Source organism: Bos javanicus, chromosome 6, assembly GCF_032452875.1.
Source record: "Bos javanicus breed banteng chromosome 6, ARS-OSU_banteng_1.0, whole genome shotgun sequence".
Classification (NCBI taxonomy): domain Eukaryota; kingdom Metazoa; phylum Chordata; class Mammalia; order Artiodactyla; family Bovidae; genus Bos; species Bos javanicus.
The window spans coordinates 88,830,757-88,858,714 of NC_083873.1; the positions used below are offsets into that span (position 1 = coordinate 88,830,757).

At 37.0% G+C, this 27,958-nt stretch overlaps 2 protein-coding genes across 3 annotated transcripts in view; both read left to right on the forward strand.

The window, feature by feature from the left end:
- The first annotated feature begins 764 nt into the window (after nt 1-764).
- On the forward strand, nt 765-27,518 carry AFM (afamin). Of its 2 annotated transcripts, none has more exons than XM_061420447.1 (15): nt 765-887; nt 4,491-4,539; nt 4,838-4,970; nt 5,675-5,886; nt 6,665-6,797; nt 7,439-7,536; nt 8,321-8,450; nt 10,300-10,514; nt 14,038-14,170; nt 16,187-16,284; nt 17,320-17,452; nt 18,464-18,687; nt 19,743-19,875; nt 20,510-20,571; nt 24,345-27,518. In XM_061420447.1, exons 1-14 carry the CDS (start codon nt 800-802, stop codon nt 20,543-20,545), a joined length of 1,815 nt encoding a protein of 604 aa, XP_061276431.1. In that variant the 5' UTR covers nt 765-799; the 3' UTR covers nt 20,546-20,571; nt 24,345-27,518. The 2 variants fall into 2 exon arrangements, with proteins under 2 accessions (XP_061276431.1, XP_061276430.1); XM_061420446.1 differs by lacking the exon at nt 24,345-27,518 and adding an exon at nt 21,324-21,481.
- Nucleotides 26,654-27,958, forward strand: part of LOC133249690 (alpha-fetoprotein-like) — a 63,832-nt gene continuing 62,527 nt past the window's right edge. The window contains 2 exon segments of the mRNA XM_061420454.1: nt 26,654-26,738; nt 26,877-27,018. Of these exon segments, the coding sequence (XP_061276438.1) occupies nt 26,689-26,738; nt 26,877-27,018 (192 nt within the window). The 5' untranslated portion in view covers nt 26,654-26,688.

Here is a 27,958-nt window from a genome sequence, read left to right on the forward strand (position 1 = left end):
GGTAGCTATTGTTTTTGTGTCCTTTTAGTGGCCATAACTAAGAGAAGAAATAGATTTCTTCTTTTATATCATGTACTGAAAATATTTCCTTATTTAGGATCATGATCTTAGTATAGGTTCCCAGAATTTGAGTGACTGGTTGAAATAACACAAACATCTTTTTTATAAAATTTAAAATGTATGTATTTTTAAATGGAAGGATAATTGCTTTATAGAATTTTTTTGGTTTCTGTCAAACATCAACATGAAAAACACAAACATCTTTAAGGCTATTAATTCTTATAATAAACTTGATCAGAAACTTTTATTTTGTGGGTACTTGCTTTGCTATATGTTTACTGGAATAACATCTTATTTTTCCCCTAATTTTATCAAGTATATAAAATTATTTATTGCAAATTCAACTCCTTTTGATTACCAGAGAAATTCAGCATCTTTTTAGTTATGCTTCCTCTTTGGTGAATTATTTATTCTTGTCCTTTCTCTTTTAGCGTTTGCAATAGTTCAAGATTTTTTTTTTTTTTTGGTTGTCTGTTTGACTAGGTATTGTGCATACTTAACCTGTGGACTTCTTTTTCTAACTCAATAGATTTTTCCAGTGAAACACTGAGAGAATTTTTTTCCTGGTTAATAATTAGCAAAAAATTCTGCAGAGTGATCAAATAAAAATCAAATATGAGGTATATGAGAAATAGGTTAAGCAAGTTACTTTTTTACTAATAGTGTCAAAGAATAATATAAAAACTTGATTTTCCTCATTCATGTTACTTTTCTTTTGTGAATGTGATTTCTTAAAAAAATGAAACAGTTAAAACTTACAGGTTTTGTTATTTTCTTTTTCTTTTTGACTGAATCCCTAACCTTGCCCACACAGCCTCAAGATGTAGGTAAGAAATTTCCTTGTCTATCCTCTAAGGAATGACTAAATTGGGCTAATTTCTAACTTCGGTTTCTTTCAGTTTAAATTTTCACTTGCTTTTTTTCTCCCTCTCCCTAGTTTACATATACTGATCAGATACCCTGATCTAACCTTTCCAGATATTGTATTTTGGATCATATTACTCTATCTACTGACAGAGACAATTATCACACCCAGCAATCGGTCACCAGCATAATGGTAACATAAGAAGTGTTGCTGGGAGATATAATTTGGATTTGAAACTATTAATGTTTCTTGCAAATATGTGTAGTGTATGGAAACAGTGGAACATTAGACATGAGTTGAGATTTTACTGGAACTTTGGTCGTTCGTTGTATTTCCTAATTATGTGGTAAACACCTTAAGAGTATGCAGACCCTGCTTCTTCCAACTGTACACACTTGGCAAATTTTTAAATCCCTGCAAGCCTGTACATTTCCTCAAGCCTAGCTGAAGCAGCGTCAGCCTGGAGGAAAGTGTGACTTTTATATTTCTTCTACTCAAAGAGGGAACATTTTGAACTTCACCTGTTTGGAGGTGTTTTTTTGTAATCCTTCTGGCCTGAAAGGACCATCTTTTTGCAGTTCACCAAGGTGCTGTAAGTGTTACCATGCCCTGAAGTTGTGGATGATGTCTTAATTTGGTATCCCCTACAGTGCCTGCTGGGGCTTCCCTTGTAGCTTAGTTGGTAAATAATCTGCCTGCAAAGCAGGAGACCTGGGTTCGATTCCTAGGTCAGGAAGATCCCCTGGAGAAGGAAATGGCAATCCACTTCTGTATTCTTGCCTGGAGAATCCCCATGGACAGAGGAGCCTGACAGGCTACAGTCCTTGGTGTCACAAGAGTTGGACACGACTTAGCAACAAAACCACCACCACCACCACAGTGCCTGCTAGTGAGCCCAGTCACAGGGCTTAAAGAAGGATAGTCATTTTTGAGTTTTCCTTCTCCTTTGCCCCTTATAAAAACATGCTTTAAAAAAAGTTCTGTTGATTTTTGACTCCTATATTTTTGCATTCACATTTTCCTTTGCACTTCTGTTACTCCTACCAAAATTCACGTCCTGCTGATTTCTCAACAGGACAGTTGCAAAAGTCTCCTAATGAGCGTCTTGATTTCCCCCTTTCCATCCATTCATTCTTACGTCTATTTGACAAATAGTTCTTGTTACTTTCTTTTTTTTTTTTTTTTATTTTTTAATTTAATTTTATTTTTAAACTTTACAATATTGTATTAGTTTTGCCAAATATTGAAATGAATCCGCCACAGGTATACATGTGTTCCCCATCCTGAACCCTCCTCCCTCCTCCCTCCCCATACCGTCCTTCTGGGTCATTCCAGTGCACCAACCCCAAGCATCCAGTATCGTGTATCGAACCTGGACTGGCGACTCGTTTCATACATGATATTATACATGTTTCAATGCCATTCTCCCAAATCTTCCCACCCTCTCCCTCTCCCACAGAGTCCATAAGACTGTTCTATACATCAGTGTCTCTTTTGCTGTCTCATACACAGGGTTATTGTTACCATCTTTCTAAATTCCATATATATGCGTTAGTATACTGTATTGGTGTTTTTCTTTCTGGCTTACTTCACTCTGTATAATAGGCTCCAGTTCTATTTGTTAGGTACTGTGGGAGATCCCAGAACATCAGACATACCATTACCTGGCTGGTATTTCTTAGTTTGGAGAAATGATGATATTACGATTCTATATAAACATTTTCAGTGGCTCCTCATGGTTCCTAGTTGAGGCCCAAACTCCTCAGCTTTATATGAAAGGCACACATAACCTGGATCCAGGTTCTTTCTATCTCTGGTTCCATTACTTTTCTTTATGACTCACTTTCTCATCAAAGTGGAAGATTAATTGATTAATTAATGTTCCCCAAAGATCCCAGGATTCCTTACCTTTGCGCTTTACTCACATCATTCTCTCCACACAGAAAGATGAGCTTCCTTACTTCTCAGCTAGCTGAAACCTTGGACATTTTTTAGGCTCAACTTATATACCCCTCCTCCTATAATTCTTTTCTGGTTCTTCACCCAGAGACCATAGGCATTCCTGTTACATGTTGTTGTTGCTCAGTTGTTCAGTCATGTCTGACTCTTTGCGACCCCATGGACTGCTGCACGCCAGGCTTTCCTGTCCTTCACCATCTGCTGAAGCTTGCTCAAACTCATGCCCACTAAGTCAATGATGCCATCCAACCATCTGGTCCTCTGTCATCCCCTTTGCCTCCTGCCTTCAATCTTTCCCAGCATCAGGGTCTTTTCTAATGAGTTGGCTCTTCGTATCGAGTGGTCAAAGTCTTGGAGCTTCAGCTTCACCATCAGTCCTTCCAATGAATATTCAGGATTGATTTCCTTTAGGATTGACTGGTTTAATCTCCTTGCAATCCAAGGGACTCATAAAAGTCTTCTTCAATACCACAGTTAAGAAGCATCAATTCTCTGATGCTCAGCCTTCTTTATGGTCCAACTCTCACATCCATCCATGACTCCTGGAAAACCCACAGCTTTGACTATATGGACCTTTGTCAACAAAGTAATGTCTATGCTTTTTAATATGCTATCTAGTACCCACTTTACTGTAGAATATTATATACATTCTACATTGGATTACAGTCATGTTCATGAGTCACCTGCACTATGAGAGTATTTAGGAACCCAAGGTCCAGGGGAGATGTTTTAGTTATCATTGATTGCCTCATAGTAACCAGTGCAATACTTTGAAAAAGTAAAGACTCCATAAAAATAGCCTGTATGAACAAATACAAAAGTGTTCTGGTAAGTATATGCTTATTGGAAAGGAACCAGTGGTGTTAGACTAGTTCAGAGATCACCTAAATATCTGTGTCATAATTTTGGCTAGTATCATAATTTTGGAGAAGGCGATGGCACCCCACTCCAGTACTCTTGCCTGGAAAATCCCATGGACAGAGGAGCCTGGTAGGCTGCAGTCCATGGGGTCGCGAAGAGTCGGACATGACTGAGCAACTTCACTTTCACTTTTCACGTTCATGCATTGGAGAAGGAAATGGCAACCCACTCCAGTGTTCTTGCCTGGAGAATCCCAGGGACGGGGGAGCCTGGTGGGCTGCCGTCTATGGGGTCGCACAGAGTCAGACACGACTGAAGTGACTTAGCAGCAGCAGAAGCATCATAATTTACACTACCATCAGCATGCCTGGCATCTCTTGCTGGGCACAACTGTAGCATTATATCACTTAACAATGAAACTTCATACTACTTTTCTAGTCATACCTGTTATCTAGCATGGAAATGGTGCTTGTGTTTGATGGTTGTGGCTGGGGAGCCATCAATAGTAAATATAAAGTCTGGTGAGTTTGAGATTAATTCAAGCCAATTCAATTTAGTGAATATTTTTAAGCACACAATCAACTGTGATTAAGATGTTATATTTGGCTCATATGATGTCTCTTCTTCATATTAAATATGCTATTTTTTTCTATATCATTTTTTATTTTATACTTTTAAAATGTATTACATTGGTAAAATATTAAAATACCAGGATATATAATAACTTAAATATCTTTGCTTTCAGATGATGTCATAATCACCCAGAAATTTATAGATGATAACATTGGATATATGTGAGTTCCTCTAAACTTGTTTTGATGATGATGGTGCTTATATAAGCATATCTGATATATTCTAGAATTATTAATGCTAATATATTAATTAAATATATGCCATTAAAAAGTGAATACAGTATTAAAGAAAAACTCAGATGAGGCAATTGAATTGTCAAGAAGTTATAAAACTTAGAGACTTCACATTTTGATAATTTTCTAAGGTTAGTCAGCAAGTGGGTGTTCCTATGAGATTTTGGTTGGACATAACTGGAAATTCTGCAGGTCATCATTGTGTACTCTGTGTGGACTATTGCAGCACCATCATTGCATTTGCTCAATATATTCAGGAGGCATCCTTTGAAGAAGTAGAAATGTTGGTTAAAGCCATGACAGAATACAGAGATAAATGCTTGGCTGACAGGACACTCCCAGAATGTTCAAAATTAGCTGTAAGTACATTGTTTGCATTTCTTAAACAAACAAGCTTATTTGTCAACACTGAGAGAATTTTTGGCTTGAAAATATAGAGGGATGCTCTATGCTCTTGTTGTTACTTTGCCTGACTTCAGTATTTAGGATAAGGCCCTTTCTTAGGAGAGATGCAATTCTGTGTACTGATGCACAGGAGGGCTTGACTATGAGCTTGCAGTCCATGCCATAAGTATACAGGCAGGAAGACTAAACCGATAGCTTGGCAAAGTGCACAGAAGTAAAGTTACTTTCTTTACCTGCCTCTCAATATGTACTCTACTGTCACACCCCCTTTTCTTGGCATCCTCCCAATAGAGTAACCACCTGCATCTCTAGAAAGCTATTACTAAACATTACCGCTAAATACTTAACCAACCCTTTACACTCTGACCCTGTTACCTAGAGAGAGGGAAAAAAAAAAAAAAGCCACCATGTAAGGGAGGTGTAGGCAGAAGAGAGATAGGAAGAGGTTAAGGGGACTCAGGATAGGATAGAGTTTCCCAAAGCATAGGATGGTTGTCAAGGCTGTGGGTAGAGATGCTCTGCTGGTAATATTGGGAACATCCTGGAATCTCTTTCTCAAAGAGTGACACTCAGCACTCATTGTTTCCACTGTGTCATCTCAGAAGCCTGAAAAATGTTGCAATGAATAAAATGTGTCTTTTCCTTTTCTGTTGTCCAGAATGAGGTTTTACTGGAAAATATATGTGCCATGGAAGGACTGCCACAAAAATATAACTTTTCACACTGCTGCCGTAAGGTCGACTTTGAAAGAAGACTCTGTTTCTTCCATAATAAGAAAGCTGATATAGGACTTTTGCCTCCTCTCCCTACTCTGGATCCTGAGGAGAAATGCCAGACTTACAAAAATAACAGGGAATCTTTTTTGAATAAGTAAGTTGAATTTTAGTAGAAAAATCATCTAATTGAAAAATTATTCTTAGGCTAAATCCAGTATCTATTCCAAATGAACATAGCTGGGTTTACGGATCAATTAGTTTATTCAACATGCATTTGTGTGTCAGATTCTGTGGTCATTGTTGAGAAGATGAACAAGATATGAAACCTGCTTTCAAGGTCCTTTCAATAATGATGTGCATTTTCTAATGGGATAAGCCCCAGAACCCAAGTGTGTGCATGGTACAAAAGCAGTATTGCAGGAAATATATGGTCTTTCAAAAGGGAAGGTGCAGCTTTTACCAAAGATAAATATTCAGTCAATGGATGTTTAGCAGTGCAATAGTTTCAGAAGCAGAGACTTTTTCTGGAAAGCTTAAATCACAAAGTTTTCTTTTTACATGTAAGTGATTATGATCTCTGAATCTCAGATGGAGTCTGTATAGGTAGCTGTTCTTTGAGCATGACAAGGAGAGCTGCGGACCATCTGGCGTCATGGGGAAGAAAAGAGAATAGCCAGGGTCTTGCATTCATGATTAGAACTGCAATCATCATTTTTATTTGGGAGTTGGCAACTTCAGTGGTATGACATTTTTGGAGACTCAGTAATGTTGCCTTCCTCTGAAGCTTTCAGTAATGGGAAATCCTTCTTCCTCTCAACTTTACTTTCACAACTTGATCTTGTCTTTTTTAATCTTCTCTTTCCCTTCCCTTGCCTACCGTTCCTTCACTTCTTTCCTGTTTTTCCCCCTTCCCTCCTTCCTTCCTTTTGAAGTTATGTTTATGAAGTTTCCAGAAGGAACCCCTTCGTTTTTGCTCCTACACTTCTAACTGTTGCTGCTCGTTTTGAGGAGATGACTAAAACATGCTGTGAAGAACAAGAAAAAGCTAATTGCTTTCAAACAAAGGTGGGCATTCCATTTATTCCATTTACTATTATATATATTCATTCCATTTAACAAAGGTAGGTATTATACTTATTAAAAGGACAGGGAGTTACCCGAAATTGTAGATCTTTACTTAAATTATAGCAAAAGAGTTTTTTTTTTTACCACTTATCAGCCGTTCTCTTGTCACTTTCACTGTTGTTTCAACCCATTCACCACCTGCTGACTGATCTAAATGTCTTATTACTTGAGACCTTTGAAAAATTGCCCATTTCTAGGGTCTCTCTTCTGATTTTGTCTTCCTTGTAAATTGGAAGGAAACACTAATGAGTAACTAACCAGGGTAAAAATTACATTTTATCTTCTATCTTGGACAAGTCCTAAACCATATAAGTGAATCATCCTGGAAGACAGGGACAAGCTTACTGCACTCTGTACTTCCTAGCAAGTGTAATTTAGTCATCAGGAAGACTGGCTCTGCCTTTATAATGTGCCACACATTTATATTTATTTTGATATACACATTTCCTGAGATAAAAAACCCCATAGGTTTTCTATTTCTGAGGAAACATTGGGATTGTTTGGCTGACATGTGGTTAGGAAATAAGAGAACAGTGGGATTTTTCCACTTACTTCAACAGAATTTTCTCTTTATCCCTCAGGCAGAACCTTTCATATACTATTTAAAAGCATTGTCTTCATATCAAAAAAATGCCTGCAGGGCACTTATGAAATTTGGACGACAAATCTTACAATCTATGTGAGTTTTATAATCTATCTTTTGTTTGTATTTTTTTTTGTTTGTGTTCCATTTTTGTTAAATTATTGATGACTTTTTATTTATTCTCTTCTTAGATCCTCAGGGGTTTTGAGGTGGGGGTTAATCTGCTTGGATTGCTCAGAACCAGGACATTAGATCAGGATGAGAGAAGCCCTGAAAGGTGGGGAGACCCCAGAGAGAAAGAAGGCTACTTCTGAGTTAGGTTTTGGTTAGTTGGGAATCTGAATGGGTCTGGGAGTTCCCAATCAGAGTTTTAAAACCTCCCAGTGCTTTAGACATGACTTATCCGTCTATCTTTGACTTTAATAACTAGGAAACTATCTTCTAGGGATACATTTTATTTCACATCTTACCTAGCCAAAGAGCAATGGTACTAGTGCAATGTTTTGTGAGAAATTCTGAGATTTCAAATAGATCAGTTAAAAAGGGTGCTGTGATGAATTATCTATGCCTGCCATGGACTCACAAGAAGAAATGGTGGTCCTTAAAAAATATGTTTTGCTATAACAATTGTGGAAGAGGGCATACCTTTCAGGCCTTTTTCTCCCCCTAGTCCTAGAACTAGAACTCAAAATATCAACCTAGGATTTTCAAAATGATCATGTGGGCCAAGTAATGTATAAACAGTTATTTGGAAAAGCGATTGGTGAAAAAACAAGGATACCAATGCTTATTGCAGCTACTTACACTGTATTAGCAGAGAACTTCCTTTTGTCTATTTGCTGTTCAAGTTGTTTTAGTGGTTTATCAATTCTGCTTCCAGAAACATTGCTATACTTAGTCAAAAATTCCCCAAGATTGGATTTAAGCAACTTACCTCCCTTCTAGAAGATGTTTCTTCCAAATATGATGGATGCTGTGAAGGGGACGTTGTGCAGTGCATCCGTGGCAGGGTAAATATTCTATAAAACCAAGCAAAAATGGTGATTTCAGGGGGGATATTTTTTATTCTGAAGTTGCCTTAATGTGTGGCTACACACCACAATATAATCATAATGTTAATAAATTGGGAATAACAGATAGCACTACTATATATAAAACAGATAAATAACAAAGACCTCCTCTTTGGTACAGGGGGCTACATTTAATATCTTGTAATAGCTTCTAAGGGAAATGGAAAAGAATCTGAAAAAATAGTATGTAATCTCTTACATGTATGTTCAGTTATATATATATATATATATATATATGACTGACACTGACACACATTGTAAAACACCTATACTTCAATAAAAATTAATTGTTAAATAACATGAACCAAATAAAACTTAAAAAGAAGTATTAACAAATGAGACCAAATAAAGCATTGGAGTTCTTAATGAATGAGATTGCTTTTAGATTACTTAGTTGATTCTATTTTATGTGACTAAATGCACATGACATAATCCCCAGGAATTTATAATTTGTGAACATTTATTCAGCCAGACTAAAGTTTTCTTTAATATTGCAAATACTCTTTTAGAGATATTAGAAATTAACAGTAAAGCTCAGAAAACGACTGGTGATCTTTATGTTTTTAAGAGTTGCTTTCTCTGAGTTTCTTCAGGATATTAGGAACGATCTTTTCAAATAAGTGTATATGTTCATTTAAAATAACTCTTATTGTAGTCTTTAAAGTGATTCTCTAAGGACATATACTGGTAAACATAATAGTGACCTAGCTGAAGTTGTTCATGCATACGAAGGTAACACAATTAAAAATAATCCTGATTTCTTAGTTGAAATTAGTTTTTTTTTAGTGATTTTTTAAATTAGTCTTACTGTTTTAAATTCAAAACAAAACATCATGTTCATTAGATAACTTGAATTTTGGAGTATGAAGATATATACATTTTATTTCAAGCAATGGACAATAGATGTCCCCAAGAATTATTTTGTCCTTAAATTTATTGCAATGAAAAGCAGTCTCACTCACTGTTTATTTGTGTATTATTTGGTCACTTATAGGGATGTTGGTTTTATAATAGTGAATATAATGTACTGAATTAGGATATAATTGAAGAGTTTTCTGTGAAGTTTGGAGCTGAGACTAAGGGATCATATTATATTTTTAATATCCTTTTTTCTGATGGCTTTATGTAGAAATAAGAGCAATTGAATGGTATATTTCATTCAAAACAGAAATGAAATTTCAGACAATAAGTGATGTGTTGCCCTGAATAATGATGGCCTTAGGTGAGATGTATATTTGTCTGCAAAGATGGACTCCCTGGTTCTATGTGGTTTGCTGGAAACATGGTACAGACTTCCATTCCAGTTCTCATCTCAGCCTAGAGCTCCATCTCATTCCTCACCTTCAGTGTTCCCCAGAGGAAGATTCCAGGTAGGGGAACAGCTTGAGCAGAGTCAGAGGGTCTGGAATAGTCCAGTGCTTTGATGAAACTCATTGTAGTTCATGTGAAGCTGGAACAGAGAGTAGGAGAAATATGCAGACTCATTCTGAAGAGTCTGGAGGAAGAAGCAGGGGTTAGACCACCTTTAAGAAAATTCCAGCTAATATGTAATAAATTTATGAGTCTATTTTTCATAATTATATCATCTAAAATCCTACAAAATCAAGCTTGCATTAAAATGAAAGGTCACTGTATTAAATCAATACAAAATTTAATTAGCATCAAATTAGTTGGTGAAACAGTTCTTGATATTATAGATATGGTTGGTTTTGCATTCCATTTATGAAGGAGAATCTAGCCCTGAAGAACTTATGAAAATAAAGTCATTTCTCATTCTTATTTGATACAGAGCAAGGTTATGAGCCATATTTGTTCAAAACAAGATTCCATCTCCAGCAAAATCAAAGACTGCTGTGAAAAGAAAATACCAGAGCGTGGAGAGTGTATCATTTACTCCAATAAAGATGATAGACCAAACGATTTATCTTTAAGAGAAGCAAAATTTATTGAAAGTGACAATGTGTGTGAGAAACGAGATGCTGACCAAGCGAACTTCATGGCTGAGTAACATACCTCTATATTGACATTTATAAGGCAAACAGAAACTTATGACTTGATCTATTTTGGCTAACTTGGGTGGAAGATATAGGAACCATTTAAATCATTGGGTATACCACATAATTTTTGAAAATCACGGTTTTAGATTGTAATCTTTTTACATTATTTTAGAAATTGCAACTGCATATGACAGTGATGGCTAACATTTATTGAGTACTTGATATGTGCCAGACAGTGGGCTAAGTACAGATTATCTATTTTAGTTTTCACAGCAGTCATGTAAGATAAGCATGATTTCTCCCAGTTTTCAGAAGAGAAAACTGAGGTACAGGGAAGTTAAGTAATTTGTTTAAGATTCACAGTTAAAATATGGCAGACTAAGGATATGATCCAGGAGGTCTGACCTAAGAATTTGCAGGTTTATCTGCCACACTCTCCCCTGCCTTCTCCCCCAACTCCCACCACTGTTTAGCTGACTTGGAAGCAAAAGGACTAGATTTGAATCCTGGTAGAATCACTGGGACAAGTTAACCTGTCTGTATTTTAGGAATTGTATATAAAATTCATACGAGAATATTCAGTCATTCAAAGTTTGTCAGTAATAACTCTGGGTTGACCAAAAAGTTTGTTCGGATTTTTTTTCTGTAAGATGTTATGGAAAATAAATGAACTTTTTGGGCAACTCAATATAATCCAGGGGCTTTACCAAGTTAAACAGGGGTTTTGCCTCCAATAAGCTTTCATCAATAGAAGTGTGATGTGGAAAGAGACAGCCTCATAAATATATGAGTGCAAGAAACACTCTTTAATTTCTGAAAGCACTAGACCATAGGCAATATGGGGATAGAAGAGGAAGTCCTTGGGAACTCTGAAAAGTCTTGACGGGGAGGAGGTACTTGAAGAAATGCTGATAATCTGGATAGAAGAGGTAGAACACTGATAGAGGTGTGAAATGCATGGTGTGTATGTGGTTGTGCTAGGGTTTCTGCAGTGAGAGAAGAGGGTAGGGAGAGGCACATGGGGTCAGATCATCCAGATAAGCTAAGTAACAAGATGCCACCGAAGGGTTTTCATTGAAGAATAAGGAAGGACAAAATCACTTTTGTCTTTTAGAAACTTCATCTGGAATGAATCCCAGTTTGGGGCTTAGGTGGTTGGTAAGTAGTTTTCAGACTCAATGAGATGGGAAGTATGGGGGAAGGTTTGTGGGAAAGAGAAACTATTTATATTTGACCACATTGATTTCCCAGGTGGCGCTAGTGGTAAAGAACTTGCCTGCCAGTGCAGGAGGTGTACGAGATAAGAGTTCAGTCTCTGGGTTGGGTAGAACCCCTGGAGGAGGGCATGGCAACCCACTCCAGTATTCTTGCTTGGGGAATCCTATAGACAGAGGAGCCTGGTGGTCTACAGTCCATTGGGTTGCAAAGAATCGAACACAACTGAAGCAATTTAGCACACACACATTGACTTTGAGGTGCCTGTGAGGTAATGCAGTGGAAATATCATAAGAGGATTTTATATATGAACCTGGAATTCTGGAAGGATGTCTGGATTGAAGATACAGGTTATTGAATACTTAGCCAAATTTTCAGTGCTTCGCATCTGTCAATCAATTTAATTTTCAAAACAAACTCTGTGGTTAGAATACTTTCCTCAATCATCATTTTGCAGGCAAGGAAACTGAAGAACAGAGGTTAAGTAACTTGCTCCAAAGTCACACAACTAATATTTGGTGGAGTGAGGGTTCAAATGCAACCACTGTGGCTCCAGATTCCTGTTCTTATAACCACTGAGCTCTATTGCATCTCATGAATCATGGATGCTCAGTCAAATTAAACTAAATCATTGATGAAGTGCATGTCACTTGTACCTGACATAGACTTGGTAAATGGAAGCACTTTTCATCCTTATCCTCATTTCTCATCATCTCCATCATCATCACCATGACAACTACGATAGGGTAGGAAGCATGGGGAGAAATGATAGAGCAGCGATGAACATGCTGAACCAGAAACAGCTTACGATGCAGTTTTTCTGGATGCCAATATTTGATGCAAGACCTTGGTGGATCTGCCACGCTAGGGGTTTTCTTCCAGGGGTTTTTGTTTACAATATTTTGGTGGTGAGATTTTAGGTGCAATTTTATTTCTGAGGAAAAGTTCATGCCTTTTATGAAATATTAAGGGGAACCCTTGATTCTTTAAATACCACTGCTTTAGAATATGAGACTGTATCTCACAACTGGGACTGAGAAGGTAAATGGAGAAGAGGAGAGATGTCAGAAAAGCCAAGATTAATCAAGAGAAAAAGGCTACAAGACAAAAAGAGATGACAAAATTCCCTTGGACTTGAAAAACTTTTGTGATGTATGACTCTCACAAAACATAGATCATTTTTACTTAATTTGAAAGAATAAAGATGATATTTCTATGAAGAAAATTGTAAATAGCACAGGGTAGTTAAAGAAAACAGCTCTCTTGAGAAAAGAGTTGGCTTGGTTTAAAAAGAATGAAGTAGGTGTCCTCTAGGACCTAGGTTCAAATTTTACAAAGTGAAAGTGTTAGTTCCTCAGTCGTGTCTGGCTCTTCCTGACCTATGGACTGTGGCCTGCCAGGCTTCTCTGTCCATGGCTTCAGGAAAGAATACTGGAGTGGGTAGCCATTCCCTTCTCCAGGGGAATCTTCCTGACCCAGGGATTGAACCCAGGGCTACCTGCATTGCAGGCGGACTCTACTGTCTGAGCCACCAGGGAAGCCAATAGCCAGGTGCTTTACTGGGCTGAGGCAGTTTCCTCAGCTGTGAAACACTACTTATCTTGAGGGCTAAGTGAAGTTAAATGAGACAGTGTTTTATAAAGGCTAGGAAGCCAATCTTTGTCTCCTATGCCCAAAGCTTGATCCAATGCCTCGCACCTACTAAGGGCTTAATAAGTGTTAGCCTCTTCCTCTCCCTTTCCCCCTTTGTCCTCTAATCACACCCACTTGTACCCTTATAATGCCTCACTGAGGCCATGGAAACGACTGCCAATGATTTGGACCTGCAGGGGTGATTACTCCCATAACTGACAAGTGACAGGATGAAGTAATGGGCAAAGTCTGCTCCACAATCTTTCCCCAGGTGCACCAGGAGTGAGGAGAAGCCATATTCCCCAAATCTCAAGATGGAGGTTGAATGCATTTTCCAACAGAATTATACTTGATATGTATTTCCTAAAGTATTGGTAGCATGATCTACTATTTCTGATGATTTATGGATAAAATTATTTTAACAATGAATAATAAATACCTCTAACCATTCTATCCCTCCAAGTAAAAAACATTGCTATTTTAAAACATAGTATGGAAGTAAATCTTTGTAACATGGTCTCTTTTGTCAAAATGTCCTCTTAAGCCACTCCTCTGCCAGAGAAAGATGAAAGAGGATTTGAAGGCAGACTCAGTAATAAAAGGTCTCCCCAGAGTAAAAGATAGCAGGATTTGAAGTTCTCTTTCTTGAAGTTCTAATGTACAATATATTTTACACATCACAGGTTTCTTTATGAGTACTCAAGGAGACATCCAGAACTGTCCACACCAGAACTGTTAAGAATTGCTAAAGTGTATAAGGATCTCCTGAAAGAGTGTTGTAACATGGAAAACCCTCCTGAGTGTTACCGTCATGCGGTAGGTTCCATCCTAGTAGACTCAGAGAATTAAACAAAACAGCAAACACTTAAAAACTATCAAATTTTATTATGGTTCAGAGGGTAGAAAATGTGATTGATCAATCTGAGTCTATCTAAAATTCAGTGTAAGCTGATCACTGCGAAGACCAACATCATCTGGGTTACACATAATGTTTAGAACTATGAATCCTGTGTGTTGAGGTAAAAAACTCTTCTGATTAAATATTTATATTTTTATTTATGTGCTCTTGTGTTTTCTTGAGCCATCTTGGATTTTTTATGATCATAAAAATAATAAATGATTATTAAAGATGATTAAGAAATTACTAAAAGTTATAAAGGAAAAAGTAAAAACTTTCTGATTTTGTCCTCAATAAATACCTTTAATTAACATTTTTTTCATCTTTTCTATGCATATATGAATATATTTATATGGATGTTTACAAATAAGTTTGGGATATTATTTTCCAAAGAAATTTTTGGATTTATTTTTATTTATTGTCATAAAAAACATTTTACATTATTAAACAGACTTCAAAAAATTCACCTTATTTTACATGATGGTATTCCATTGTAATAATATATCTAAATGCTCTCCTCCTATATCTTTGACATTTTGGACATTTATTTAGCTTTTTAAAAATTTTATAAGTGACCCTAAGTATCTCATTTCATTCATCTCTATTAATAGTTATGACTATTTTCTCAAGATAGATTATCAGAAGGAAAATTACTACATCAAAATATATAGATTTTAAAATAAAAAATAATTGATACAAATGACTAAATTGCTACCTAGAAAGTTATTACCCACATATATGTTGAAAATCTTCATTTCACCTCCACCTTCACTAACACTGCACATGAAAATTAACTTTGCTAAATAGTGACTGTGTTTTAAGAATTTAGTTGACTTTTGTAACTTTTTATTTTATATTGGGATATAGTTAATTAAAAATGTGATAGTTTCAGGTGCATAGCATAGTGATTCAATTAAACACTTAAGAATATATTTTATGATGGAGCTAAGCTTTTCCTATATGATTTTAGCTACTGTAGTCATAATTTCCTGTGAACAGTTTGTTCACATCTTTTACTGATTTTCTTGTTGAAATTAGTGTGTTTTTAATATCCATTCATATGCATATTTATGTATTACAGAAATTAATTATTTGGCATTTTTGATTTGCTTCTCATTCAATTGATATGTGTTGCTTTGCTTTGCTTAAAAAATTACCCCCACTTGCCAAAAATGCCAGTTTATACCCATTCAAAATTGAGCAAGAAGTAAGAATACTTGAGTTTCGTCCAGCTTTGCCACTGTCCCTAATGAGGAGGTCTGTTCCTGATCCTTAAATGGAGCATAGTGCTAGAAAATTCTTTTTATTTCAGGAAGATACAATTCATCCTTCAGCATCCTTCCACTGGTGTGTAGTTTTCTCCCTGGTGGCCACTTAGCTGGTGTCCAACTTTATGCTATGTGAGAGTTTGTCAAATATTTGAAGACAGTTACTGGAGGTTTTAAATTCCAATTCTAAATGATTAAAAAGATGGTATAAAAAAGATATACGTGATTAAAAGATATGTGATTAAAAGTGTTCTGTAGCAACACTTGCCTATTGGGTAATTCTAGGCAAGTCCCTTGACTTCACAGGACCAAATGACTTCTCTGGCCACTTTAAAGGGAAAATTTATATGATCATTGTCAGCATCAGATTTGAATTCCACTTTGTAGACTTTAAAGCTCTATAAAATATACAAGGTAATGATGAAAATTTAAATTTCTGCATTTTGGCAAATGCCATATCTATATATCTATCTATAATTAAAAAGATTCAAATTCTAACATACATATATAGAAAACTACCCTCAACTTGTTGACTAATTTATGATAATGATAGTTTGAAAATACTATGTAAGTATAAAAAAATAAATTAGACAAGTCAACATCAATCTTATGATTAAATTTATGATTAGATAAAATTTTCAAAAGCATGGTTGTTCTTATTTTCAGGAAAATAGATTCAATGAGACAACAGAGAAAAGCCTCAAGATAGTACAAAGAGAATGTGAACATTTTCAGAATTTGGGGAAGGATGACTTGAAATACCAGTAAGTTGTTCAAACAAGCAGGTTAACCCTGGTGACCAGGATAAAATAAAGATGGCCACAAAGTGTCAAAAATTTAGCTCAGCCCTTTTGTGATGAATTCATAAATTCTGGGAAAGAATAATATCACAAGAGTTAAGAATTCACATCGAGCTGTCATTTTAAAACTTTATCAGAAATCAGGCTAGAAATGGAAGAAATATAGGATTTTGGACAAATTGATTATCTAATGCTTTAGTTTTTGTTTAGACTTATCTTTTTTACTCTCAACACAGAATTGCTGGATTTTGCCCCATTTCAGGCATGGGGAATGAAATGCAGCAAACTTCAGGTTGTTATATTTTCTCAAGGAAAAGATGCTCTTCCCAAGATTTAAGCCCATCTTATGGAGTTTAAAGAAATAATTTTGGATTTGCTTAACACTTTAATATTTGTTTTTTAAGTACTTTGTGAATATTCATGAATAATATGAAATTTTTTCTGAATTTTTAAAATTAATTACCATGCTAATGTATTATACATTGAAACCAAACATCTTCAAAACAAAACACAGTTTAAAAAATATGTTTTCACTATTTCTGCACTTGGGTTGTTAGCTGGGAACTCAGCCCATGAAAGATCTTTGTTTCTTGCTTCTTTCATCTCAGATTATCTTTTTCCAACATGTATTTATTAAATTTTCCCTTTGAAATGTTTATTCACAATGCAAAGGATTTCAAGTAGGATTTTACATACTAGCTAGCCAAGATACTTGCTGCCAAGGTGCTCCTATCATCACAGATGACACACAATGGGCAAATCTGATAGTTTCTGAATTGTCATGAAATTAGAAGGAAGCCCATATGCAGAGATCTATAGGAGGCAGGATGCAGGAAAATGGCGGGTAAAGAGACTGATCTCTACCATTTTATGAGAGAGCTAAGATTCACATTGCCCTTCCATTGGTTGTCCCTAGCCTTGCAGGGTTGGGGTTTCAGGTGGTTTATCAAGGGAAGATGAGCTTCCGCTTTTGTTCAGATCAGACATATGCTCTTTCAGCTACCTCATCAATCTCACGAAGCTAGCCCCCCAGCTCTCCACTGAAGAACTGACCTTTCTTGGCAAGGAAATGGTGATGGCTTTGACCACCTGCTGTACCCTGAGCGAAGAGTTTGCCTGCGTTGATAATTTGGTGAGCCTGGCCCACATACCTGACTGTTCCTAAAAAGAAAAAAAAAAGGATACCTGCATTCATTGATTTATAAGTGATTGTCTGTCTTCCTCTCTCCATTATTTTTAACATTGTTAAGCAAGGAATATCAAGTTTTATTTTTAGCTATCTGTGTCAAAATCCTGAAGAACTAAAGAGAATGTCTTGAATAGTTGGTTGGGGGTCTCCAGATCATCTTTCTTACTTCTTTTTTTTTGACTGCACTGAGGCTTTGTTGCTGCATGTGAGCTTTCTCTACTTGCAGTGAGTGGGGGCCACTCTCCAATTGTGGTGTATGGGCTTCTCATTGTGGTGGCTTATGTTTTTACAGAGCAGGGGTTGTAAAGCATGGGCTTCAGTTGGTATGCATGGGCTTAGTTGCCCTGCAGCATGTGGGATCTTAGTTCCAGGACCAGGGATCAAACCCGTGTCCTGTGCATTGACAAGCAGACTCTTAACTACTGGACCAACAGTCAAGTCCCATTTCTTATTTATACTAGAAGTAATTTGTTAGAGCAAATGACTTGGAATCATAGTATTGTTTCAGGATGACGGAGAAAACTTCATAATTTTAAACAACACTATAAATTCTCCTTGTCCCACCATGTCAGTAAGAGAATTGCTGCTTCCAGTCCAGTTTGGGTTGGGCATATCTCTTTAGGTCTGGGGTGGCCCATATGTGGGGGATCCCAGGAGGGGACTAAATCTAAGGGTCACTGTGTCCTGCTGATGCTTTCGGTTAGCTGTTTGCAGCTCTCAGCTCGAAGTCACAAATTTGTATATACATTAAGCTTAATCTACATGAATTTAAATTACTATGGTTTGAATTTTTGTTATAATGCCATTTAGTACCTCAGGCTCTATTTTTTTTTCTTTTGTGCATAGCGTCATATTATGATTGCAGAAGCTTTTCTGAGTTGACAGTGATATTAGAACAAACTAACAATTCATCTACCATATTTCAAAACTCCATTGCAACTTTCATTGGTACAGGTGGATTTAGTTCTTGGAGAGTTATGTGGAATAAATGAAAATCGAAATATCAACCCTGCTGTGGACCACTGTTGTAAAACAAATTTTGCCTTCAGAAGGTCCTGCTTTGAGAGCTTGGAAGCTGATAAAACATACGTACCTCCATCTACCTCTCAAGGGTTATTTACCTTTCACGCAGACTTGTGTCAGGCTCATAACGAGGAACTCCAGAGGAAAAAAGACAGGTACCAACCTTCTCTTCTGTTCATCATTTTCTTCAGGCTGAAGACACATCACGTTTTAATGAGAAGTTTTATTGTAATGGATGTGTGATCTTGATGTTATAATGCTGTTCCTTCTGTCAAACTGTCCAGTCTGTCTAGTTATAAAACTCAGTCTTTTCCTTTGCTAGAGATTTGGAGTGTCCAGACTGTGATTTGGAAACGTGAGTGAGGGAGGCCATAAAAAGGCTCATAGGAGGTTCATAATGAATCAGATTTTCTTGAGAGAATGTCATAGATGCTTGCTCCAAGAATCTCTCTTAATGTTTGAAGATATGAGAGGCCCAAAAGGGATAAGGATTTTGCTTTTGTTTTCTCAGGCAATGCTATAAATGCAAAGGAGCAGATTTTGGGGAGGAGGTAGGCAGTGTCTGTATCAAGTGAAGTGGAAACAGAATTCAGTTACTGAGGAAGAGAGACTGCTTTGAAGTGAATTTTCTAGAAATATCAAAAGTTACATATTCTACAATATTGTGCACAGTGAAGACTTACTATGCTGCTGCTGCTGCTGCTGCTGCTGCTAAGTCGCTTCAGTCGTGTCTGACTCTGTGCGACCCCATAGACAGCAGCCCACCAGACTCCCCTGTCCCTGGGATTCTCCAGGCAAGAACACTGGAGTGGGTTGCCATTTCCTTCTCCAATGCATGAAAGTGAAAAGTGAAAATGAAGTTGCTCAGTCGTGTCTGACTCTTAGCGACCCCATGGACTGCAGCCCAGCAGGCTCCTCCACCCATGGGATTTTCCAGGCAAGAGTACTGGAGTGAGACTTACTATATGTTCCCACATTTTATACAATTTTGTCCATAATTACATAAGCCTCCAAAGAATGTCATCATGGAATCCATCCCATGTGTTTAGCAGAAAGGTTTCAGGACCTCTTTCAAAAGTAGAATATTTTAACTTTTTACATTCACCTAAATGGAGATTTCAAAGATACAATTCTATAACAAGCCTTTTGGAGAAGAGGGGTTCCAGAAAGAAACTGTTAATTGATTCTGTTTGACATCATTGGGTCACAGGTTTCTTGTCAACTTAGTGAAACTGAAGCCTGAACTTGCAGGGGAGGAAGTGTGGTCGTTGCTGGCGGATTTCACGAATGTGGTGGAGAAGTGCTGCAAAGCCCAGGAGCCTGAGGCCTGCTTCAAGGAGGAGGTATTTCCAGCTCTTTTCTCTGGAATTCAACTAGTATTCCTGGTCCAACAAAGAAAATGGAACTCCCCACAGGACCCTGCTTCCTCCTTGCAACGTCTCCCTCCAAGTCCATCCATGTTGTTGCAAATGGCAAAATTTCATCCCTTTTTATGTCTGAGTAATATTCCATTGTGCATACACACCACATCTTCTTTATCCACTCATCTGTTGATGGACATTTAAGGTTGCGTCCATATTTTGACAATTATAAATAATGCTACTAGGAACATTGGTCTACATGAATCTTTTCATTAAAAATTTTATTTATTTACTTATTTGGTTGCACTGGGTCTCAGCTGTGGCATGTGGGGCCTACTTCCCTGACCAGGGATTGAAACCAGCCCCCCTGAATTGGAATTGCGGAGTTTTAGTCACTGGGCCACCAGGGAAGTCCCTGGGCTGCATGTATCTTTTCAAATTAGTGGGGGTTTTTTGATTTATATGTCTGGGTCATAAGGCAGTTCTATTTTTAGTGTTTGGAAACCCTTGTACACTGTTGGTGGGAATGTAAATTGGTGCAGCCACTGTGGGAAAACAGTATGGAGGTTTCTCAAACATTTTCTGTATGTTTTTATTTCTATTTTTTCTCTCTCAGAGTCCAAAATTGGCAGCCAAAAGTCAGGCTGCTTGAAAAACATCAAGTAAAACCCACCTAAGGTAATGCCTTCTATCTCAATCAAAGGCTAAATGTATTGTTAACTTCTTTGGTTATTTTTGCTTTTCCCCTCTCATGCTTCACTGTTGATTTCTAGTTCATCCCCTAGGCCTTGCACTAACATTTCTGGTTTATCCCCCTGGCCTTGCACTAACAAACCCCAGTACTGCTGCTGTAATGTGTCTCTGGGTGTCAGTCACTCTTGATGGCTGGGATGGCCCTACTGTGTTTGTGTTAGCACTGCCTTACTGCCCCAACAGTTTTCTGAATATAAAGACATCCACTCTTCTGCCTTCCTGCCACTGCACTCAGATGTCTGGACCAGAAAAGAAAGGCAAAGAATCTATTAATATGAAAGTTCACAGGGGGAGGAGGGGGCTGGGATGGGCAGACAGGCCTCAGTAACTTGTTCTAAGAGCCTTACTGCAGGATTTACATAAAAGAAAAGTGATATGTTTGTAATTTCAAAAAGGTATATAAAGGACCCCTTTTCCCCTGCAGTTTCTGAAAGACTTACTCACAGACTTTAGGAACAAAAGGTTGAATAGATATAGCATGATGTTCAATGTCGGGAAACAGAGACCTCAACACCGCCCCCTGCCTCCCCACCACCTGGCCAGAGGGCAGGTTTGGATCTGCAAAAGGAAAAACATAGTTACCACTAAGAGTTTTTTTATGGGATATCTAGGCACATATATGGCTTTCTATCATTTCATATTCCTTTGCTGCACAAGATACTGTTTTTTCTTTCCAGGTTTCTGAGAACAGAGAGGAAGATCAACTTACCTATTTCCTAGCTGTCCTGTGGTGAATTTCATTTTCTGAAAAGAACACAGTAAACAGATTCTTCTGTACCTATTGTCTGAGATAATGTTATTGCAGCAAGCAATAAACAACAACATTATAAAGTTATTTCTCAAAGACTAATGTCATGTGTCAACTTGTTAACAAAATGAAACAACCGAGTCATTCATTCCATCAGCATCATTGGTTCACTGGCTAAATGTACTTCTTTTTTTATAAAAATATTTTAAAAATTTTTTGTTTTTAAATTAATTTTTATTGGAGTATAGTTGCTTTACAATGTTGTGTTAATTTCTACTGTACAGCAAAATGAATAAATCTATGACTTTATGGGAGACAGGACTCTGAAATAGCAATTCTGTGGGCAGAATACTCACAGATTCTGTTCTTGCTGCTACTGGGAAGAAAATGGGGTGTTGTGGGCTTGTAGCATGCCTCCACCTCCTCCTCCTCCTACTATTACTAGCTGGGATTGAATGTTTTCAATGTAAAAACATTGTGTGGGTACTTCTAATGTATTATCTCATTTAATCCTAACAACTCTATGAAGTAAATGTTTTTTTATTCCTGTTTTACAGACAGGGAAATTGAGGCTTGGAGAAAAAAATGAATTTGTTCAAATGTCACATAAGTAGTCATTGGCAGAACCAAAAGCTTAAATTTGAACCCTCTAATTCCAGAACAATATTCTCAGTCAATGTGTACATTACCTCCTAGGGAAGGCTGTGTCGTGGGTGCCCTATAAACTCTGTTCTTCAGAGAGAGGGGGAATGGGCCAAGGCATCAGCAACAGTGGCTCTTTTCTCCCTCCATTCCACATCAAAATTGCTGTTATTTTGAAACTGTAAGTGATTGACAGTGACAGCTAAAGAGAGAGAATGGTAGGAACTGGGAAGCCAGGAAGTGAAGGTTGGTTGTGGGCCCGTGGCTTGATGATCCTGGCTGATCTCTAAACTTTTAAGGCTCTTTAGTGTTTCAGTGTCTGAAATAAAGGATGATGACCGTCTAAGATATAATACATGAAAATATTGAGTTCTTTTGTTTTAACACAGAGCACAGTATTTGGGATTCTTACTCATTTGTTCAACAAATATTTATTATTAGATCCTACTGTGTGTTAGACATTGTACAACATAATCCAATATAACCAAATATAATAAGACAATTAAGCATCATTCTTATGTCTACTGGGTAGGGGAGAAGACAGTAAGCAATCGCATATGATGTCATAGGTGCAGGATGGAAAAAGGGCCTTGCTGTGGGAGCATGTGGCAACGGCATTCCATCCAAGCTGAAATTGCAGGTGGGAGCGGAGTAGAAGGGAGTTATATTCCTACTACTATTACCTTGCTCTATGGCCTCAGACACAGATTGCCTACAATCTAAGACCTCTGTTTCTTGGTGTAAGGTGGAAGAATAATCACTCCATCACAAAGGCTTTAGAAAGATGTAATAAATTACTATATAAAGTATCCAAATACAATGGCCAGCAGAAAGTAGGTGTTTAATTCATGAAGCTGATTTTTCTTTCTACCATTTTCCCAAACACTCTTGTTTATTGTCAGGGATGACAAGGAAGACAATTTTATTGAAATAATGAATAATAAGTTTAGCAAACAGAAGTGAAACAGAGTGAAGTTTCCTAATTCAATTTTGCATCTGATAGTGGATTCTCCTATGTGTCCAGTGCTGTGCTAAGAGCCACAGACATGAAAGCAAAGACCCAGGGACCTCTGCCGTTACAAGACTCCATAATCATAGAGGAAACTGCCATACAACTCCCTCTACTGATGTGCCAAAGAACACAGTGATAAAAGATAGGTAATCAGTGTGATGGAAATAAAAGAGGGAGAGAACTGGGTTTTTCAAAAGTCTTGTTTTGCCTGGAAGGAGAGAATTTGGAACAAAAGCCAGTCATACTGACTCTGTATGGCTCAGACAGAGCTCATACCAATGACTGGAACATAACTGGACTCAGTTGATGCAGGAAAACTTCTAGTACTAGAGATGTTTGTAAATGTCATCAGCCTCATGGTGCTATAATGAGGGCCAGGACTGCACATGCATGAGCAGTCACTTCCCAGGCTTTCGGTAGGATCTAGGGATCCAGCCTTGGTTTTTCTACGGTTCCTTCAAACTCTATTTCTAGGACTTGGACAAGAATTAGGTTTGTGGTAAAACTATTTATTAAAAATCATCATTGTGTCTTACACTTGCACACCTTCTATTTTTTTTTTTTTATCTTAAAGGTCAGGGTGGAGATCTTCCTCTCTTAGAGAACAAATTCTGTGCCATCTTTTGAATTCTATCACAAAACCCATTCCTTAGCCTTTGCTTAAATAATCCCCACAACCTGTCTTTCCTCTGATCTAAAATTCCACTATCAGTCACTAATAAAGAATTTAACTCCTTCTATGTTTTAAAGAATCTCTTACTGTGAGAGAAGGATGCTCATGAGAAGTTAATTTTGTCCAAAAATAATTTTTTTTAAAAAAGAGAAACTAGTTTAGCATACACAGAACCGTTTTTTTTTAAGTGCCAGCTCCAATCAGTTAATGGTGGCTGTCCTGTGGCGTGGTGCTGTGAATGATTCTAAGGCTTAGTCATAGAGAAAGAGTAATATCTACAACGGGTGACAGTCTGAAAGCAGTCATCCAAAGCATTTGTCATCGCTAGAGTAATAGGTCCATTTCTGGTAGCCCCAGGAAGCTTAGAGTATGGTCTCAAGGGAGCCACTCTAAGGGTGCAAGACAGAAAGAGATGCTGAGCATCAGGACTGTTTAGAGAACCCTGGAAAGCCTATGGAAACCTGGCAAGACAGTCTTCCCTTGTGTGGTTTTCTACCACACAGGTCATCTATATTCTCTACCATAAGCCAACATGTCCCAAATCTAAATAATGACAAATCTAAATAATAATGTTTTTCAGGCAAATGTATCTCTCTCACTTATATTTTTTTTTTTTTGCCTAGGAAACCAGAAATGAGATTATGTGGGTAGCAAAATCAAGCAATGGACTTCCAGCCTTGAAGATTATCTGATCCAAACCCTCCATTTATAAATGAGGAAACTGAAGACAGGAATGGTTAAAGTAGTAACCAGTGGTCTCCCATTTCCACAACTTTGGGGCTTTAAGTTTAGCTTGAACTTTTAAGTTAATCCATAGTCACTAGTGTCCTACCCTAAAGAACTGGATTATAGGCAAAGCAGAAAACAGCCAAGAGATGCTGGTATCTCAACTTTTACTACTGGCTCTTGGATGGTGTGAGCTCTGACATCAGAAAGACCTGAATTTCTACCTGTGAGTCCATGAGCAAATTATACGACCCTGAGTCTTCACTTATTATTCAAGAAATAAGCATACTGCTACCTAAATACAGTCATATAAAGTGCTAGACTTGCAGCGAACACTCAGTACATTAGGTTGCATTCCCATGGGTTTGTTTCCCAAATCTGTGCTCCCCACTCTCACTAGGGACCTAAAAATGTGTCCAGCACTGGAATTAGGATAGTCATAATTTATTTGAATCTGGCATTGTATGTGTTTACCTGATCTCCTGCCATTTTAGACCTTTGTACATGTCAACAGGCATTTCTAGGAAATGAGGTATTTACCAAAAACGTCTATTGATTACTTTATTTCAAGTCCTATGTGATGTAATCTTGAAAAAACAACTAGATTGACATGACTCATTTTAAAATCCAGTATTCATTAATGAATGCTATCTATCAGAAATATTTCTTCATTATCATGAATTTCTATAATTTTTTTCAGGGTTATAGTGGCCTGGGGAAAATATTCACCAGAAGAAGTTTAATTATTAATAGTAATTACTTGGAAAGAATATAAAAGGATTATTCAATTCTCTCAAATGATAGAACACCTTCTATTAAGTTTATCTGAAATAATGAAGACTGTTAGATCCATATCTCTTCTTATTTTCTTCAGCTACATTAAATGTCAGACTCTTCAGAGAAGTTTACTAGATGCAGGTAGGGAATTCTGTTAATAACCTACAGATCCTTGTGCCAGGAGGTGAAACATCACGACAAAACTTCAAAGATAGAAAAAGAGAATTAATATATTGGGGAAACACAAGCAGGAAACACACATGGGGAAACACACACATCTTACTTCCAGTCTAGATGAGAGAATGATATATTTTTAACTTGCATTTAAAATTGGATAAATTATTTTAGATTGAGCAATAGTGTTTATAGACTAATATCATGAGCTACATTATTCAGTACCTACTATGTCGCAGGCACTGTGCTCATTGCTTCATACATAGGCTTTCATTTAATCCTAACCATTATCTAGTGTAGTAAAGGTGATTAACACTTGATTGATAAAGATACAAAAACTCTGAGTGCTTAAGTTAGTTTCTTAAGGCCATATTCAGTATCAGAGCTAGAGGCTGAACTCAGAATAACTGTCTCCAAAGCCTTTCCTTGTTAATATTGCTAATGATATGGTTTCTTTATTACATAGATAGTGACTAAACTCTTTAGAGGTAGTGACTGAACAATAGCAAACTCTTTAGAAGCTATTGGTATAAGAAGGAAGACATGTTTTCAATAGAGAGCATGTGTATATGTACATGGTGAGTGAGAATGATGAAGATGTTGAATGAATCCTAGATGTATGAGATATTGTCTTTGCCACATTAAGACTAGCAAAGTACCAATGTTTATATTGTTCCTACTGCCAGCATTTGATTTTCTTAGTGTTATGTGAGTGTGCTAGTAACTTCTAGTAAGCGTTATTTAATTAAAAAGTCGAGTTTAGTTAACTCAGAAGTGTCAATACAGATATGTGTAACATTTGTTGGCCAATGACAGATGAGAATATATATTTGACAGATTTCAACTACATGATGTTTTGGACTAGAAGTAAATCATTCACAGAATACAGCTTAAATACAAGAAATGTTCTCAGTTGCTCAGTCATGTCCAACTCTTCGTGGCCCCATGAACTGAAGCCCACCAGAATCCTTTGCTCATGGGATTCTCCAGGCAAGAATACCAGAGTGGGTTGCCATGCCCTCCTCCAGGGGATCTTCCTGACTCAGGGATTGAACTATGTCTCTTACATCTCCTGAATTGCAGGCAGATTCTTCACGGCCAGAGACACCTGGGAAGCCCAAATATAAGAAAATATATATTTTTATAAAATTTATCCTGATTTATGATGTAAACAAAAACAGATCTGGAAATTTATGAGTGAATAAATGTAGATTTGAATTATAAAAAGGGGATTTCAACTTGGAAAATTTCCTCTTTTGCAAATAAAAATCTCATTTTTTTCCCCCAGCCATGCACCAAACAAATAGCCAGAATTATCTAGAGAAGAACTTAAGAGCTGTGTAAGTTTTATTATCAAAAATTTTAATTGAAATTTACACTCATGTTATTTTGTAGGGGCATAGGGCAGTGATATTACAAGACTGATGGAGGAAAGGGGTTTGATTGGCTTCAACATTCACACAAGTGTTCTGTTTCAGTACTAACATTATGGTTGCACAGTTTCTTCAGAAACTGACTTATGAAGAAGTACAAATCACAGTTCAAGAGTTGCTGGATCTTGCAGAAAAGTGCAAGAACCTCAAGTCACATGAATTACCTTCAGAATCCTGTCACCAGTTGGTAGGTGAATCATGTTCTGCCTTTTTCTCTCTATTAAAAAAAGAAAAAATGAAACTAAATTGCAAACAAAAGATGTTGCTATGGGATGGGTTGATTGAATAATCAAGCAAGCGATTTTAAAGCAAAATATGTACGTGAGTCACACTCAAGATATAATCTTTGCAGGTTTATGAACCTACAGTTTATTAAGCTCATATCTAGGAGATCACATTCTGAGAACCAAAGGCTTGAGAGAATGAATTATACCCTAGAATGTCAGCTTATTCATCTAAGTTTATTGCTCTTTCTCTGTCACTAGAGTACTATTGTCTGACATCTCATATGAAGATTCCTGGGAAATTAAAATACTGATTTAGAAAAGTGTCTAAGAGAATATAAAAAAGAAGAAGAAAGTGAATATTATTATAGGTTTTTTTCCCACTTAATAGAAAATCTTGAAAATTACTATTGTCTTTTATAAAGTGTGTATTTTGTGATTATAAAAATTCTTTTTTGTTAAACTCTTTATTGAATTTGTTGCAATATTGCTTTTGTTGTTTATGTTCTGGTTTTTTGGCTGTGAGGCATATGGGATCTTAACTCCCTGGCCAGGAATTGAACCTGCACCCCATGCATTGGAAGGTGAAGTTTTAACCACCGGACTACCAGAGAAGTCCCAGAAAAATTGTTGATAAACATATCAAAAAAGTCTTATAATCTACATATTTTTGATCAATTATTCTCATATCAACAATTTAAATACAAATAGTTTTCTTCTTTATTTGTAGGTTTTTTTCCACTCTGTCTTCTTGGGCTAAAACCTGTCTATTTTTTATTAGAATCTAAGTAGTCATAGGAAAGGGCTTCTCAGGCAGTGCTAGTAGTGAAAGAGCCGCCTGCCAGTGCACCAGACATGAGTTCAATCCCTGGGTTGGGAAGATTCCTTGGAGGAGGGCATGGC

Excerpts from the sequence above, each read along its gene's own strand:
- AFM (XM_061420447.1), top strand. The coding sequence starts at position 800 with ATGAAACAGTTAAAACTTACAGGTTTTGTTATTTTCTTTTTCTTTTTG. Across the intron at positions 888-4,490 it reads CACACAGCCTCAAGATGTAG|ATGATGTCATAATCACCCAG; the intron begins GTAAGAAATTTC and ends CTTTGCTTTCAG. Across the intron at positions 19,876-20,509 it reads AGGCCTGCTTCAAGGAGGAG|AGTCCAAAATTGGCAGCCAA; the intron begins GTATTTCCAGCT and ends TTTCTCTCTCAG.